Consider the following 17,274-nt stretch of genomic DNA (forward strand, 5'->3'; position numbering starts at 1 on the left):
AAGCTTTTCTCAACAGTCAAATTATGACTGTACTACATTATGTTAATGTGATTTTTATAATTATGTTATTTAAAACATCAAATGTATGATAAATGTAACAATACGAAATAAGAGGCATGTTAAATATGTTGATTACATGCAGGTATCATTTTTTTTATTTTACATGACAGAAGTAGTTATGTGTAGGCGAAGGATCAAAACTGGAAAACTGCCAACAAACCTTTTCTCATTGACTTTTATATATTATATATTTTTTTTAATACAAACTGCTCTCTGAAAAGTCTTTGAATTATGTGGAAACTTTGTTAAGAAAGAAATTGACTAATAATAACTGACAAAGAATGTAAAATTTCAGAAGAAAAACTCGACATAATTTACAAAAAATGAGTACCTATTGACAACATACATCTGTAGTTTTTAAGGAATTACCTGATATTATTAATTTGATTTTAATTTGATTTAAGTAGATATGAAGACTTTGTTGATCTTTTATTGATATAAAGTTAATTCAAAGTTTTTCAGTTGACTTGAAGAATTAAAACTGCATTGAACAAATACTTTGTCCATGATTTGTACATTTTTCAATGGAAGTGATTTAAATCAATGATTTTTAAAAAAAAATCATGGTGATTTAAATCGCGATTTAAATCACGATTTAAATCAACGTGATTTAAATCCGCCAACCCTGACAGCTACACCTTGATCACAGGCCAAAATGCCTAACGATTTCTCCGCGGCATTAACAACTATCGTAAAGGGCGCTCCATTTATAAATAAAGATGGATGACTAGCTGTCTATGGCGACAAAATTTACCGCTACTATTTGCCAAGAATTGTGAGAAGTGGTCTGGAAATGCAACAAAAGAACCGGTGAGTACCGATTAAACATTATTATAGGATTCATACCTTCCTATTATATAAGTAGCATTTAAAAAAAACTCGCAAATATCACTTAGTTCTAAGCTAGGGCGGCCCAAACGCGCGTGAGTGGAGTCTCAGTTTTTTAACACGGGTAAGTATTGGGGTGTCGCCTAGAGTGGTCAAATCAATCATTATAAATTAGATCTAAATCAATGCTTTCTAAACTGTTTTAGAACTAGGCAGTAGAGGCACACGGCCAATATGGGAGACCATCTCCCAAGAGAGAGATTATCTCCAATATCAGAGACTTTTGTAAAGAATTTGGGTATCCAATTTCAGAGACAGTCTCCAGTTTGGGAGACCAATTTCCTTTGTTTACATTTGCTGCAAAAGGATTACCTTGGCGGCAAATAAAAATGTGATAGGCAGATTCCTCATGTAAAATTACCCCTTTTCACCTTTAAAAATTCACTGTCTACTTTTGTTTTGATAAGGATTTTGGTTGTCATCCACACACAAAACAAATGGGCTTCTGACCTTAGTGAGACAAAATTTTGGGTGGAAAAAATTGCAATTGTTGGTGTTGTTTCTTTTGTTCTTTTGCAAAGCAAGTCTCCAATATGGGAGATTGTCTCCCCTATTGGAGAGTCTCCCATACTGGCCGTGCGCCTCTACTGCTAGGGGTAGGGCCTAATTAAAGCAATCAGATCATTCCTCCAGCTTGTATAAGACATACATTTACCAAAGTCCAGGGTTGGAAATCAAAACAGCAATGTCCAACCCGGAATTTGGGTATTATCGCCTATGAATGAGGTCCATACACAGATACATGATTGGTATGTGTCTAGGCTCTGGCCGGTCTGGGCCTACATATTCAGGGCTCGAATTAAGAATTTAAAGGGGCAAGGCCATTTTTTAAAAGGGCACTTAAGGGAAAGGGCAGGCAGTTTTCACTTTATGGGACATCCAAGGCCACCAAAAAAAGGGCATCAATAAATGCACTTTTCAATGGGGCACATGTAGGCACGGCCGTAGTCACTAGATGGCGCTGTCGCGGAAGTGCTCAAAATTTGTACGTAAGTTTCGTCCGCTTGTCAATGAGTGAAATCGCATAGCGATGCGATATCGTCAAAATTAAGCCCCTGTCAGCGCGGATGAATATGATATTTTCTCTTTGTGATTGTCCTCCCGTGCGATGAAAAATATGTCATCGTAATGCATAGGACTTTCGCGAGCTACCGAAGTCATTTTCGTGCCCCAAATTCTATGAAATCTTCCAAAAATAACCATGAAAGTGTCGGTAAGTCAAAAGTGTCGTGAGTTGCTCTCAATTCTTACCTTATTTAGTTGTATTTCTTGCAAAATGGGTCTCGAAGTGTTCTGGATTTTCCGTTGATTGTGAAACTTGAATTGATTTCCTTTCTGTGTCTTGCAGTTAAATTGCAGCGCGGGGAATCGCAAAGGCTGTGGAAGCCCTTCTCAGTGAGGTTTACAAGCTGAGCTGCCCTTGAATTTGGTCGAATTTCGAGCCATTTTAATCGCGCGCACGGGATGATTAATTAACATAACAATTAGCAGATTAGAGATCAAGATTACGTCACGTACGTGCGTACGTGTGATACACAGAAATGAAATAGAACTTGAATCACACGGAATCACAGTCAAGAAATGCTTTGTTTTCTTTGTTTGCTAAATGATTTCCTGAATTTAAAATCATGAATAAACACCAGAGTAATGACATGAAGGAGATAATCATGGTCATATGAGGAATAACTAAATATTTTCTGAAAACGAGTGAATATGATGGGGCAATAATGTGCATGCACTGGAAAATGAACATTCACCTCACTGTCAGTGCCGTGGTGTCAGTCACTCAGACACAGTGCTTTACTGCCTTTTACTGGCATTTTCTTTGCACTGCCGCCGCCACTGGTTTTTCTTTTGCCAACTAGATTAAAACTCATTTATATATTAACATGTTTATTGCAATTTTTGAATAAATGGTAATACAAAGTGGAAAAAAATGAAGATAAAAATAATTTGGACTAAAATATGCCATCACCCCCCCCCCCCCCCCCCTCTAAAAAATACACACTATCTTGAATGACTCGTTTATTTAATTTGCATTGAAAAAATAAATAATTGTATTTATGCACTTTTTTATTTCTCATTCTTTCTGCCAGAATATCAGATGCCATCATGAATAACCTCACCTCCAGATTGAACTCCTAAACATCTTGACAATGACTATCTACTGAGATATCTTGCCTTCTTGAGATTGGAAGTTTTAAGTTCAAGTCAGAGTGACCTAAGGCCCTACTAACAAGAAGAATCCAGATTTACATAAAAACAAATCCCACGAAAGATACAAACTGATTTTACTCTTAATGTGTAGTGTGTATGTGAGACTCTGTGTTTATTTTGAGGAGGACCTCCTGTCTCTGTTTTTATTATTTTATTGACTGAATGAATGATCAATACCTAAAAGTGAGAACTGATTTTTGAGGAGAGTACATTAGTGTATGGTTTTGAGTGAATTTGATTTGAGTAACTGTTTCTTTATTATTTTTCTCATAATTATTATTTTGCCTTTTATTTTCTATTTTCAGTTATATATTGTCAGTTACATTAAGTTGAACTTCCAAATTTGATCAAAGTGTTCAATTCTTGGGATAGAATTTTATCAGGTAATAAAACTGAGTTTGATAAATCTAAAAAAGGACACTGAAAAAAATATGAACACTTGGAGATGCTCACTAAGAAGAGGAAAAAACATGAAAGGAAATGGAACTTAAGTGGATGTTATAGCATGCCTTTCGCAGATCTCCAAGCACCAGGAATCATAGGCGGCGGAAGTGGGGGGGAGTATCCCCCTAAATTTGAGGTGGGGAGGGGACGATTCCATCCCCCTCAATTTTTTGTTGATAACCTTATTTTTTAATTTTTTTTGGCTTGTCAATTTTCAATTTTGTTTCCTGTGTCCCCCCCCCCAAGATATTATTTGGTCACTATCTTTTTTTTTTTCGGGGGGGGGGTCAAAAGATTTTGGCGGTTCCCCCCTAAAATTTTTGGCTTCCCCTACCAATGCCAGGAATGTTGATGTTCAACTGAGAGTTGCTGAAGTGGAATCTCCGTTTGTCTGTGAACTTGTTATAGAGAATGATTATTCGAGGACAAGTTAGATGATATTACCCAGCCCATAGCATACATCCCAACAATGGAATGGAGGCAATATACCCCTGTAATACATGAAGTATCATATTATCTTTAGGTTGGTTTGGAAAGTAATTCCTCTAGTCAATATTAATGTCTGCCCAACAAAATGGTACTATCTGGCAATTTGGTGGTTCAATCACAAGCAGAAAAAGTTTAGTAAATTGACACTAGTAAGACAATTAAACAAATATAATACAGCCAAACTGTCTGACCCCTTACTTGACTACTGACTTAACTAATTATTGAAAAATGACAAGGGATGCTTAGGCCCTTTGTAACCATTTCATTGGGCAGACTGAAGCAGATGACTAGAATTCATACTTTCATGAAGATGAAGGAACATCAAAATGATTATTACAATTTAGCAAATATGAATTTATAACACTGTCATGGTTATAAAAAATAATGAATTTCTATCAAGTAAAATGACAATACAATGTAAGACATAACTGCAATAAAGTAATTTCATTTCCAAAAGATATCTTCCATAATTTAATAACCAAATTTCTCAAGATAATATTTCTTCTGCACAGTGTATGAAATGCTCAGTGTAAATCATGCTGTTTATAAATCTCTAGGAATTTTTTTTTTTCAAAATGAAAATACATGTAAACTTAATCAAAACCAGGGGTGGTGGATCCAGGATTTATCCTGGGGGGGGGCACATTTTCAGGATGAAAATTTGTCAAGCAAAAAAGGGCCTTACGGGGAGGGGGGATTCTTTGATGAAAATTGCGTATTTTCATTACATCTTGACTGTAGCTCTCAAAGGGGGGGGGGTTGAGCTAGATGTGCCCTCCCCCAGATCCACCAGTGATAAAAATCAACATTTATGAAAGATTGCATACCTTATATTCTGAATTGGTAAATTCAATGCATATGTCTACAAAATGAAACTGACATGTTTGGATAAATTGCTTATTTTTGTTTCAAGAAAGAATTCATCAATAACAGCTTAGAGTTATTGAGAAAACATCAAGAAAAAATAATATTCTGATATGCAATAACTATATCTATTTTATATATGCTTTTTTTTCCAAAAATTTAATCCTTGACATGGGGGGGGCTGGTTTAGTAGTCAAATTCACCCCCCCCCCCCCCCCCCCGTTAAGTAAAATGCTTTATCAAAATAAGATTATGCTATCATTTATAAATTACTGCATTTTGGAGCCCATTAAAATTCAAAATGAATCATAGAGGGCAGTGCCACACCTTATTCACTGAAATTAAGGAGGGGCATGCACAGCTGAAAAACTATCAGCAGGGGCAATAATTTTCACTGCAATGTTAGATATCCTAAAAAAAATCCTGAAAACACATAATTAAAATGAAATTAAACTCCCAGGAAGTGCCCCTGTATACTATTACAGCCCTTGACCTGTATATTCTCAAGGGGTTCAATAATTCCTTCTCTTCCCTTGTAGAGTCGGTTCGGGTGCGAATGTGTCTGAAAAAAAATAAGTAAAAAAAGGATCATTAGTAAAAATTGTAGATAGAACATATAATTTTTAAAAAATTTAGCAAGCAAAAACAAAGATTGATCTGGCATTGGAAAAAAAAAGGAAATTAATTAACACCGCCCCCCCCCCCCCCCCCCCCCCCCCCCCCGCTTCAACATTTTTTTGTTGTTTGCTTCTGCTTGCAACTTTATAAATTTACCCGATACACCTTTCAAAACTTTTGGCTCCATTATCATGATTATGCCACTGTTCAAATATTATTTATTTGGAAACCAATGCTAAAACTATAAGGTGAAATGAAATTACATAAAGAAAAAAATATATATTTCACAAAGTATAAAATCATAATGATGTAGGTCATGTTGAAATTAGACCCTGGACTGGACTCAAAATTAGATCAAGTGTAGTGTAGACCAAATGTAAATTAGACAAAGTGTAGACCAAATGGCAATTAGAATTTTTTTTAAACCAAATGGGTCAAGCCCATTTGGTATATGTATAAAGACTAAAATATATGTATATAAGTTAAAAAATATAATTAAGTAGCCTAGGTTGTGCTGAAATTAGACCAACTGGACATTTCACAAAATGAGAATTAGACCAAGTGTAGACCAAGTGTAGACCAAATGGGTTTAGCCCATTCGGCATTAGACTAAATGAGAAGTGGGCAAATTGCATGTGAACCAAATGAATATACATATTTACAATGTGGAACTGCATGATATAAAGCCAATTTTATGTACCAGTATTTGACAAATTAAAGTAAAAAAATATATAATTATATAGGTTATGCTGAAATTAGACCAACTGGACATTTCACTAAATGAGAATTAGACCAAGTGTAGACCAAATGGCAATTTAGTTGACCAAATGGGTTTAGCCCATTTGGCATTAGACCAAATAACAAGTGGGCAAACTGCATGTAGACCAAATGAAAATACACCAGAAAACACATTTCACAAGTTGGGACTGATATAGAGAGCCGTAGCAGACGACGGAGATGGGTACATGATCTGCGTCCGCAAAAAACGCGCACGCATCTATGTACTAACATGAAAAACAGCATATGGGACGATCTGACTAAAAATCGCACATGCGGGGCTATTTGAGAGTCACAGCAGAGGACGGCTAGCAGACGCCGACGGGCGCGCGCATTTAGCGAGCACATCGTGATCGTTTAAACTATCGATAGTAAGGACAGTGTATTATTAACAGGGACCCGCGATGTCTCACTCACACATTGTACGAGGTTAGTATGTACTAACCTCGTACAATAGACTGTGTTTGACCCTGGATTTCGAAGTAGTCGGCAAACATCGCTTCATTGCTGAAGTAATATTTGCCGAAGCTCCTTCTCGCTACGCACCGGGGCTCTTGCCGGTAAGTAGCAAGAGTTTTTTTAATATAAAATAATAATAAAATAATAATCCGATAAAAAAAAGCACATTTTGCTTACCTCGGCCTCGAAAGTGACTTCGCTTGTCTCTTCCACGGAAATACAAGGAAGCCCGTTGGTGGCGCTAATAATTTCACAACCTTGATTCAGCTCCTCGGTAATTTTATAACTGTATCTAAATTCTTTGAATGCGCAATCCTCATGATTAATTTACTAATTATGGGCACCAATTAATGAAATGCCTTCAAAAAACATAATTAATGATTATTATTGGTGATGATAACACTCATTTGCATTAATTTAAAAAGATGACTGATAAAAAAAAATGAAAATAATATACGTGCCTGGAAAGAAACCAGCAGTACAAGCTTTGACGAACGTCAATAATACGTATATACGGTGTACCAAAGTCTATACAATGAAAAGATTGGACACTTCACGGACTTTGCGTAATGCCTTGCGTCGATATGCGTGTAAAATAGTGTAGGTGCCTATTCTTTCCCTTGTCGTGTCTTTGATATGAATATAAATCGCGCGCCCTCTTCAGGAGAAAATTGATATCAACGCTGTCTGATTTCTATCTCCGTAAAATCTTCACTAAAGATCAAGAAAATATACATATTTTTAGAAAGAAACTTCAAGGAGAAGTCACGGAAGGATCTAAATGATTCGGTAAGTGTCATAGCAGGATGTGGAATGTTTATTTAAACAAAATATTTTATGTGGGCAAAAGCCCACTGTATTTTCGAAGTGTAGTGGTGTGTCGCGTGCGTATGACTGATAATCCTTCACTCGCGAGACGATATGAACCCATGGGTGGAGATGTCTATGACTTTGTCGACCCATGTTGGTGCTATGAAACTGCTCTTTTTTGCAGTTTAAATGAATTTTACGTAAGTTTTAAGTGGTTTCACATGACAAATTAGATATTAAGAAATTTTTTGATATCATTCTTGGGGACAACAAACACATTTTGAAATTCTTGTTGTCCTGCCTAGCACATGCACTAGATTACCGCAGCTCGCAGGGCACCAAGGCCACAGCAAATAAGGGCAGTTATTTTGGCCTTCAGTCTACAAATATTTGAAAGGGCATCAAGGCCATTTCTGTGGGCATCTAAGGCCATGGCCTTGGATGGCCTTGGATTAATTCGAGCCCTGCATATTTCTGTATATGCGGGGCTGAGCTGAGACTGAGACATGGCCCACAGCACAGACACACGTGCAAAGTCGATCGACGACGGACATGCCATGGCATGGGCAAGCAGCCTAGTACCATTTCCCACCACAAATCACATCACAATCAATTAAAAAATCGATTCAAATTTATCTAATTAATTGGGCAATTGTATCCTGGCACACAGAACTAAATGCTTACCTTGTGAATTGCCACACAAGCAGTTGTTCCGCCAAAGTAAATTCCTATGGAGGCTGCCATTTTGTTCCACAAAATCACTGACCTCTTTCTTACGTCACAGCTGTTCGCCAATCAAGCATCGCCAAATGTACCGTAAAATACGGTAAATGTACACGTGTAATAGTGAGCTGCGCTGCTTGCTTGCCAGGCCAGTTGACAGTGCGGTGATCTAATGAATCTAACGCCGAACTTGACGGGCATTAGTTCTTGCACGTCTCGTTAGTAGAACAAGCTGTATGCGTACGTCGTATCAGCCAAAGCAGGATTCGATTTGGTCTTTGAGTTGGAGGAATCTAATATTGTAACGTTACAAGGAGAGCGATTCATCATGAAGGCTTCGTCACAGCCAATGTGCTCAGCTATTGTCTTTCTCTCGGTTATGCTGATGCAGTTTTTTGCAGAAGCCAAAATAAAGGAAGGAGAGTGTGATGGTGAGTATTAAAGCCCTAAAGGCCTAGGCTATGGGCTAAGTAAGGGCCAAGGCAAGGGGTATAAATAAATCCAACTTTACCTTGGTTTGGGCCTTGGCTTTGTTACCGTACTTGACACTTGTTAATATGAATACCAAGGAAGCTCCTTGCTAATACTAAACTTCTTCGCTTCTTCTTCAGGGTAGACCAGGGGCCGATTGCACGAAACTTTCGAAAGGGTCTTTCCAAGGACCGTCTTTCGTGACGTTCATCTTTTATGATGCGCCATGTGAAAAGCATTTTAAATAAATCATCTGCAAACATTTCATTCGTCCGTTAAAATAAACAAAATATTTGTTTGTAAAATGATGTCATGAAATTGTATAAAATTTGATTGAAAAGCAAGCTAACGAATCTTATTCTTTATCATAAATTTCAAAATTACCCCGCTTATAGCGTATCATAAAAGATGGGCGACACGAAAGATGGTTCTTGGACTTGGAAAGACCCTTTCGTGCAATCGGCCCCTGTGTCCTTCAATTCATACTTGAAGTTGAAGACACTCATTCAATGAACAAGGTCAGTAGAGGCGCACGGCCAATATTGGAGACTGTCTCCCATGAGAGAGATTATCTCCAATATCAGAGACTTTCATAAAGAATTTTGGTATCCAATTTCAGAGACAGTCTCCAGTTTTGGAGACCAATTTTCTTTGTTTACATTTGCTTAAAAAGGATTACCTTGGCGGCAAATAAAAATGTGATAAGCAGATTCCTCATGAAATATTACCCCTTTTCACCGTCTACTTTAAAAATTCACCGTCTACTTTTGTTTTTATAAGGATTTTTGTTGTCATCCACACACAAAACAAATGGGCTTCTGACCTCGGTGGGACAAAAGTCTGGGTGGAAAAAATCATACTTTTGTTGGTGTTGTTTCTTTTGTTCTTTTGCAAAGCAAGTTTCCAATATGGTAGATAGTCTCCCTTATTGGAGAGAGTCTCCCATATTGGCCGTGCGCCTCTACTGAAGGTATGGAATGACCCACATGCAAGACTCTTATGACACCTAACTCTACAACCATAAGTCGCTTTTCAACCAAACTTGGATGGTAGATGGACTTGGGGGACCTGCATATTATGCTGCAGTCGGAGGTCACATGGTAAGGTCAAAGGTCATTTTCAGGTCAACGTTAAAGTTTACATGCAAGACTCTCTAATGACACCTAACTCCACAACCATAAGTTGCTTTTCAACCAAACTTGGATGGTAGATGGACTTGGGGGACCTGCATGTTATGCTGCAGTCGGAGGTCACATGGTAAGGTCAATGGTCATTTTCAGGTCAACGTTAAAGTTTACATGCAAGACTCTCATATGACACCTAACTCAAATGACCTTTTTCTGCTCGTGCACAGTTTACAATCGTGAACAGGCTTATACAATACCTTTTTAAGTGACCAAAGTATTCCACATGCAAAGGGGTCTGATTGGAAACTGATATATCGTAAAAAAGAAAAGCAATGTCAAGCGGCAAAATTATTACACATTTATATTTTGTAGGTATTTTGGTATTAGTGGTGAAAGTTTGGTGAATTTCATGAGAAAAATGTGTTTGATGTGATTGAATTCTTGAAAAGTGTTCGATAATATGATCCACTACCATACAGTTTAGTTTAGGGCTTCCATTTTTCAGCAGTTTGGAATGCTCTCCTGGCATAGCCATAGGCCTACAAGCTAAACCTGTCTATTGAAACAGCTTTTTATAATTTGTCAACATAACAAATACTACTGACACCCATTGTTTATTCATTTACAGTGTGTATTTCTGTTGTAAAACACCTTGAAAGCATCATGACGAATGAAGACAGAAAGAGTGAAGACAAGATAGAGAAGAAGATACGAAAGTACTGTAAGGATGCCAAAGGAAAAGAAAACAGATTTGTAAGTAGCCCTACTGACCCATCATTAGTCTGCAAGCACAGACCCTTGGTTTTCGCAATTTACATAATGCAGAGTCTGAAGTGGTAAGACTAGATTTATGATGTACAGAGACTGGCTCTACCATTATTATTTGACACAGACAGATAGCTTGGCATCTATTCATTCTAAACATTAGGAGTCTGTACTTGCAGACTAACCCATCCTTTATACAGTCATGATCCTAGTAGACTGTGGGATGGACAAGGAAAATGTCTCTAGTTTTTCATTTCCGTGGGGCGGCAAATACAACCACGGTTCTTGGACATGATAATATGTAAAATATTATGAGTGAATACATGCACAATGTTGCCATCGGTAAATTCTGCTCCTGACCTCAAAATTAAAATAATAACATGCAAAATCGTACCATTGACTCGACTGGAAATTCCGCCATTCACCCTGTGTGTTAAGGACTTCCGTGAACGCGCGCAAGCGTGCACAATGCATGTAACCTCGTTCGCGTTTTATTTTTTTTATTCGCTGTACATGATATACGTTATATACAGAATATACGATGGCGGATAAGATGTCGTCGTCTTCGTCGTGTTTTGACAGCGAAAATGACGATTTATCACTAGCAAATATATGCTACATGCACGTCTTACCCAAGGAAAGAGGGCCAGTAAATTCCTTTCAAGTAAAGAGCTAGAACAAATTTAAGCCTTTGCTGCATTTGTTGATGTAGACTACCTGGGACTTCAGAATAAAAATAGCTATTCGTGCAGCAGAGAAGTTTGCGATTGACTTGCATGCAACCCGGCCCATCCCAGGGAGCAGTGGCTTAACAGTGCAGGGGGGGGGGCAAGCTATCCCCCCTGGCGGAGTTCACCGGGAACTTAAAGGGGAAAAAAGAAAAGGGGGAGAATGAAAGGGGAAAAAAGAAAAGGGGGAAAAGGAAAGGGGAAAAAGAGAAACTGGAAAAAGAAAGAAAGAAATACAGATAGATTGTCATGAAAAGGTGATTTTACTTTTTCTAAAAATAAGCATGCAAAATCATAAACAAAATCTTGTTTACCGTGGCGTACAGACCAAGAAAAAAAAGGAAAAGGAAAGAGAGAAGGGTGAAAAATATGTTATCTTCTTTAACATTATGTCAAAATCTGAAATTGGATTTTTGTAATAAAAATGTATAATTTTTTGCTCACTCGCATTGCTTTTTTACCCGATACACCATATCGCCCCTCAAAATGTTGCCCCCCCCCTTTTGAGAAGCAAAATACTAAAATTTGTAATGTAAATATGCCATTAAAACAAAGGTGTGCCCCCTCTTTTGAAATTGAAGACCCTTTTTTTCGTGTACGAAATATACTTCATTTGTGGGTGAAAACCTTTATTTTTTTTGCTTGTCAATTGGTTGAATTTTTTTTTTTTTTGGGGGGGGGGGCTGGTCGAAATTTTCCTCTGAAAAATTAGCCCCCTTTTGGAAAATCATGGATCTGCCCCTGATAAGACCGGAGATTTTTTTGCTCTTGCCCCTCCTGCATGGCCACCGACCCGTTACGCTCCTGCCCAGCCCGACAAGCATTGCAGCAAGATCCGAATGGATCAAACTAACGTTATAGATGTAACGCGTTACATCTTGCTCAGAGCCAGGTCAAACATCGTTCGTATCACCAGCATTCCAGCAATCAAGCTATCGAAGGTGAAAAAGATACAGAGGATGATTTTGAGATGGTGATCCTTGTTATAGCGATCTTTGTCCATGCCAAAATTGTTTCACTTTGTGCTTTTGCATTTCATTCTCTGCAAAAGTGAAGCAGTACAAGCTTTGATGATATTTGTATAGGTCTAGATTTCTTAATTGAATCGATACATAATGTGACTCATGTCATGACTTAGTTCACCGCCACATTTACAAGCCTATGAATAGAAGACGAAGTAAGTCATGAGTCACATTATTCATCGACTCAATTAAGAAATCTAGATGTAGACCTATACAAAAATCATCAAAGTTTGCACCGCTTCACTTTTGCAGAGAGTGAAATGCAAGAGCACAAAGTGAAAACAAATTACCTTCGATCGCTTGATTGCTCAATGCTGGTGATATACGAACGATGTTTGACCTGGCTCTGGGCAAGATGTAAACGCGGTAGGCCTACATCGAACATCTATATTTATTTTGATCCATTCGGATCTTGCGGAAATGCTGGTCGGACGTCGGGCTGGTCTCCCGGGGCCGGGCTGCATGCAAGTCAATCGCAAACTTCTCTGCTGCACGAATAGCTATTTTTATTCTGAAGTCTCAGGTAGTCTACATCAACAAATGCAGCAAAGGCTTAAAATTGTTCTAGCTCTTTACTTGAAAGGAATTTACTGGCCCTCTTTCCTTGGGTAAGACGTGCATGTAGCATATATTTGCTAGTGATAAATCGTCATTTTCGCTGTCAAAACACGACGAAGACGACGACATCTTATACGCCATCGTATATTCTGTATTATAACGTATATCATGCACAGCGAATAAAAAAAATAAAACGCGAACGAGGTTACATGCATTGTGCACGCTTGCGCGCGTTCACGGAAGTCCTTAACACACGGGGTGAATGGCGGAATTTCCAGTCGAATCAATGGTACGATTTTGCATATTATTATTTTAATTTTGAGGTCAGGAGCAAAATTTACCGATGGCAACATTGTGCATGTATTCACTCATAATATTTTACATATTATCATGTCCAAGAACCGTGGTTGTATTTGCCGCCCCACGGAAAGTCACAATTTTAGCGACCATCCCACAGTCTATAGATTAAAGGACAAGTCCACCCCAACAAAAACTTGATTTGAATAAAAAGAGAAAATTTCAACAAGCATAACACTAAAAATTTATAAACAATGTACAGTCAAATCTGGTAGTTGATTCAGTAATGAAAAAATGAAAAAAAATGCATTGAGCAAGCTGATGTCAAATACCCACTTTACTTTTGTATTGTACATTCATATTTTGTCCTTCAGGATGTGACTTCTGATTAATGTGTAAGATAATCATTGCTGCAATTTATTTTATTTACAAGGGAGACAGAAACAATTATGATTTCAAGGAAAGTGAGGATTGCATAATTGTGAAATATTTGCCACCCCATACATATTTTTTTTCTAATTGCCAAACTTAATAATTCAATAACTTTGTTATTTATCATATTTGATGTTTTCAGCATGTTGCTCATTGAGTTTCAATCCAGTTATTTAGATATAATTATTTCTGCCTGGAGTACCAACTTAAATACAAATGACTACTCATTAGAACATAGAAATCTGTTCAACTTTAATAGAAGAATTTGACCCATATTTTGCATTGTCAGGTCTGGATAGCACTTCGAGTTCAGGCAATCATTTTACTCTGTGGAAAGTCAACATACATTGTAAGTAGACTCTACTGTCTAATATCAAGTCAAGTTGAAAAATATTCTTATGTTTGTCTTATTACCTTTTTTATCAGTGCTATTACATGGGAGGAACAGCAGATGCTGCAACAGGCATGTTGAATGATCTCATCAAACCACTATCAGTACCTCTCCCACCAGAAAGAATTTGTGAGAAACTAAACAAGAAAGATAGTCAGATTTGTGAGCTCAAGTATGGTGAGTAGTATTGAACCCATTGCCTACTGGAACTAGATGGTCATTGTATGAAGTGTCTTGACAAATCTGATTCCACATATTTTTGTTAACACATGTGACTTCTCCATGCAGCCTGCCCTTCATGCTCAAATATTACTAAATAAATCAACCAAATTATGGAACATTCACCTATGTCCTAATGATCTTCTAAATTAAAGCGACCTTAAATTGACAAATCATGGGGAAATCAAGGCCAATCTCAGAACAGAGAAGGGATTAAAATCTTTCACTCAGCTGCATGCCTGGGGGTGTTATGTAATAGACGCCGGCATGTCTGGAAGGTCTAATATAGGAGAGCAATAGTTAGTAGACTAACCAACCAGAAGTAAACTTTTGTTGTGTTTTCACTTTGAAACACGTAACTTCACAGAGGATATTTATTTTGGTTTAGTAATCAAGAGACCTGCTTAGAGTCTAGGAATTGTTGGAAACTAGAACAACCCAAAGTAAATAGCGATCACAAGTTCCGTCAAATTTGTGCTGTCTGAACTTTTATTGCATTAGTCCGACAGGCTCACATGATGGACGGATTATATTATGCAAGTCAATTGGCCTTTTGCAAATTTGGTATTGATCATTCAACTTCCCCATGATTTGTCAATGGCAGGCCACTGTAAAGGAAAATATGTAAATCCAGTCTTGTGGAAGGAAAGGGGGTTCAATTTTGTGTATTGAAATTAAGTGGAAAGTTTTCACCCATTACAGATGTATAACAGCTCCAACCATCCATTATAAAACTGATACACCCATGAAAAAAATGATGATGCATGATCATAACAGGAAACAATGGAAAAATGACCATATTGTGATTTTTTTGCATGGTCAGCCCCCCTCCCCCACTTTGAAAACCGTTCTGCACCCCCTGCATAAGGTGAGGTTTGTGACCTAAAGATTTTCTAGGGCAGTTCAGAGTCTGTAGATTGAAAGTAACCACTTCTTGCATTTTTGTATTAGAAACAGTGTATCAATTATTCAATTTGATTCTTTAATTACATGGATGCATATCTGTTCCTAAGCTGCTCTGTGCTAAATATAGAATGAGCATTGATGAGAAGTTTATCGGGGGGGAGGGGGGCACTTGACCACAAAAGTGGTAGGTTTCTGGTTAGACAAAAAACGAGGGCTTTGGAAAAGGCTTATTGTAAAAAGTAGGGTCTTTGGAACTACAAATGTTTGTGAAAACGGGGGTCCTTGGAAAGGTTTGCCTGCATGTGAGTACGTATGCATCCCTATGGGTTCGCTCACGCAGAGGCAATGGTCGGACAGCGCTCTGCAGGCCGCTTTTGACCAAAAATGCATTGTAGCGGATCAATGAGGCTGGAACAGCATAACAAAAAATATGCGAAGCTTTGGAACAGATTTCGTATATTTTCTGTGATTAGAAGAAAATGCCATGCTTAGGAACGGAATTTGAGTGTGAAAATGGGGGTCCTCTCTGAAGCACATACATGTACATAGTACCCACCACGCATTATATACTGAGTGCCCCCCCCCCCCGGAGTTTATTGTTGCAGGCATCAAACAGTAACGTTGTATCTGGTCTCTCTGCCAAGAAATTGTAGAAATCTTTTAGCTTTCTTATAGCATAACGATCATCCAAGCTGAATAAATCTTGTTCTAATCCACAGTTTATTCTCTTTTATTTCATTTATTCAGAGAAACAAATTGACTTTGATTCTGTTGATCTGAAGAAGCTCAGAGTGAAGGAACTCAAGAAAATTCTAAGTGATTGGGAAGAAGACTGCAAATCATGTATAGAAAAGAGTGACTTTGTAAAGCGTATTGAAGAACTCAAACCTAAGTATGTCAAGCAGAAACCAAGAGAAGACTTATAACTTGTGCTGTAAATGAGTTTAGGTTATTTATTGGAAAAGAAATTTGTATTTTGTATAGTTTTTCTAATACATCTTATTCATTCCTTACATGAGCTGTTACACAAAGTTAAGTTTGACTTAAAATCACTCTTAAAACCAATAGTTTGCAAAGTCATGCTGAAGAAGCATCCATTTCAGAAAACTATGGTTGATATTTGAATGCGATACCTCATGTGCAATAGCACTAAGCATGGTTTTTACTCAAACTTAATCTCAAGGGGAATCCAACCTTGATCAGTAAATGTTGCGCGAGAGGGAAAATAATAAAACAGAATGGTGAAAGTTTGAATGAAATCAGACAAGCAATAAGAAAGTTATGGCTGTTTCAAAATTGAAAAATTAAGATCATGAAAATTTCAATTTGGCAACTGGGTAAGTAACAACTGACAAGTGGAGAGGACAACTTTCCCATAGGCCATGTACTTAATTATTATAGATTTTTGGTTTTCTCCCAAGTACCCATTCCTCTCAATATAAATATTTGAAAAAAAAAATTGTTGAAGAACATATAAAATTTTAGCCATTTAATGTATTGGAGTAAATAGAAACTGAGTAGTCATTGCCTACATCACTATGACATCATCACTGGCCAATTTGAAGTATCCATAGGTATAGTGATTACCAAGTTTTACAACTTTTAAAAATTCATAGCTTTCTAATTGTTTGTCCGATATTTAAATTTTCACCTATCTACTTGTCTGATTATTCTTTTTACTCTGAAACTTCTATTTGGGTTGGATTCTGCTTTAATAAAACTCCATGTGAGATAGTTGCTAGTTGTGTTACAGTCAACTCTGCCTCTAAATAATTTACATGACTTAAACTCAACAAATGAAGACTGAGAGGTTTACTATAATTACAAGATGGCTCTTTGAATTTCCTCATCACACAAGAAATGCGTATTTCAGGGTAATATTTGGTAATGTTCTAACCAAAAGAGGTAAAATCCAGCTACAAAAATATGTAGCATTTTGTTTCATACTGAATAATTCACAATATGCAAGGGTATGAGAGCCTGTTCTGAAAAATAGTCTGAAATACACA

General features: G+C 37.4%; 2 protein-coding genes across 2 annotated transcripts in view; one reads left to right on the plus strand and one right to left on the minus strand.

Annotated features, from left to right (window-relative positions):
• The window catches only part of LOC121409996 (heat shock 70 kDa protein 14-like), a 41,641-nt gene extending 33,254 nt beyond the window's left edge, over positions 1-8,387 (minus strand). Inside the window, exon 1 of the mRNA XM_041601796.1 lies at positions 8,311-8,387. Within this exon, the coding sequence (XP_041457730.1) occupies positions 8,311-8,370 (60 nt within the window). The 5' untranslated portion in view covers positions 8,371-8,387. The remainder of the gene's footprint in view (positions 1-8,310) is intronic.
• Positions 8,388-8,468: 81 nt separating this feature from the next.
• Positions 8,469-16,391, plus strand: LOC121409997 (mesencephalic astrocyte-derived neurotrophic factor homolog). The gene is made up of 4 exons (XM_041601797.1): positions 8,469-8,780; positions 10,576-10,700; positions 14,176-14,317; positions 16,013-16,391. Exons 1-4 carry the CDS (start codon positions 8,678-8,680, stop codon positions 16,189-16,191), a joined length of 549 nt encoding a protein of 182 aa, XP_041457731.1. The 5' UTR covers positions 8,469-8,677; the 3' UTR covers positions 16,192-16,391.
• The last annotated feature ends 883 nt before the right edge of the window (positions 16,392-17,274 follow it).

The sequence above is a fragment of the Lytechinus variegatus genome, chromosome 3, assembly GCF_018143015.1.
Source record: "Lytechinus variegatus isolate NC3 chromosome 3, Lvar_3.0, whole genome shotgun sequence".
NCBI classification, from domain to species: Eukaryota; Metazoa; Echinodermata; class Echinoidea; order Temnopleuroida; family Toxopneustidae; genus Lytechinus; species Lytechinus variegatus.

Bases quoted from the DNA above. Each gene is read 5' to 3' on its own strand.
- LOC121409997 (XM_041601797.1), top strand. From the start codon at position 8,678: ATGAAGGCTTCGTCACAGCCAATGTGCTCAGCTATTGTCTTTCTCTCG. The intron at 8,781-10,575 runs GTGAGTATTAAA...ATTCATTTACAG, and splicing joins AAAGGAAGGAGAGTGTGATG to TGTGTATTTCTGTTGTAAAA. The intron at 10,701-14,175 runs GTAAGTAGCCCT...CTTTTTTATCAG, and splicing joins AAGGAAAAGAAAACAGATTT to TGCTATTACATGGGAGGAAC.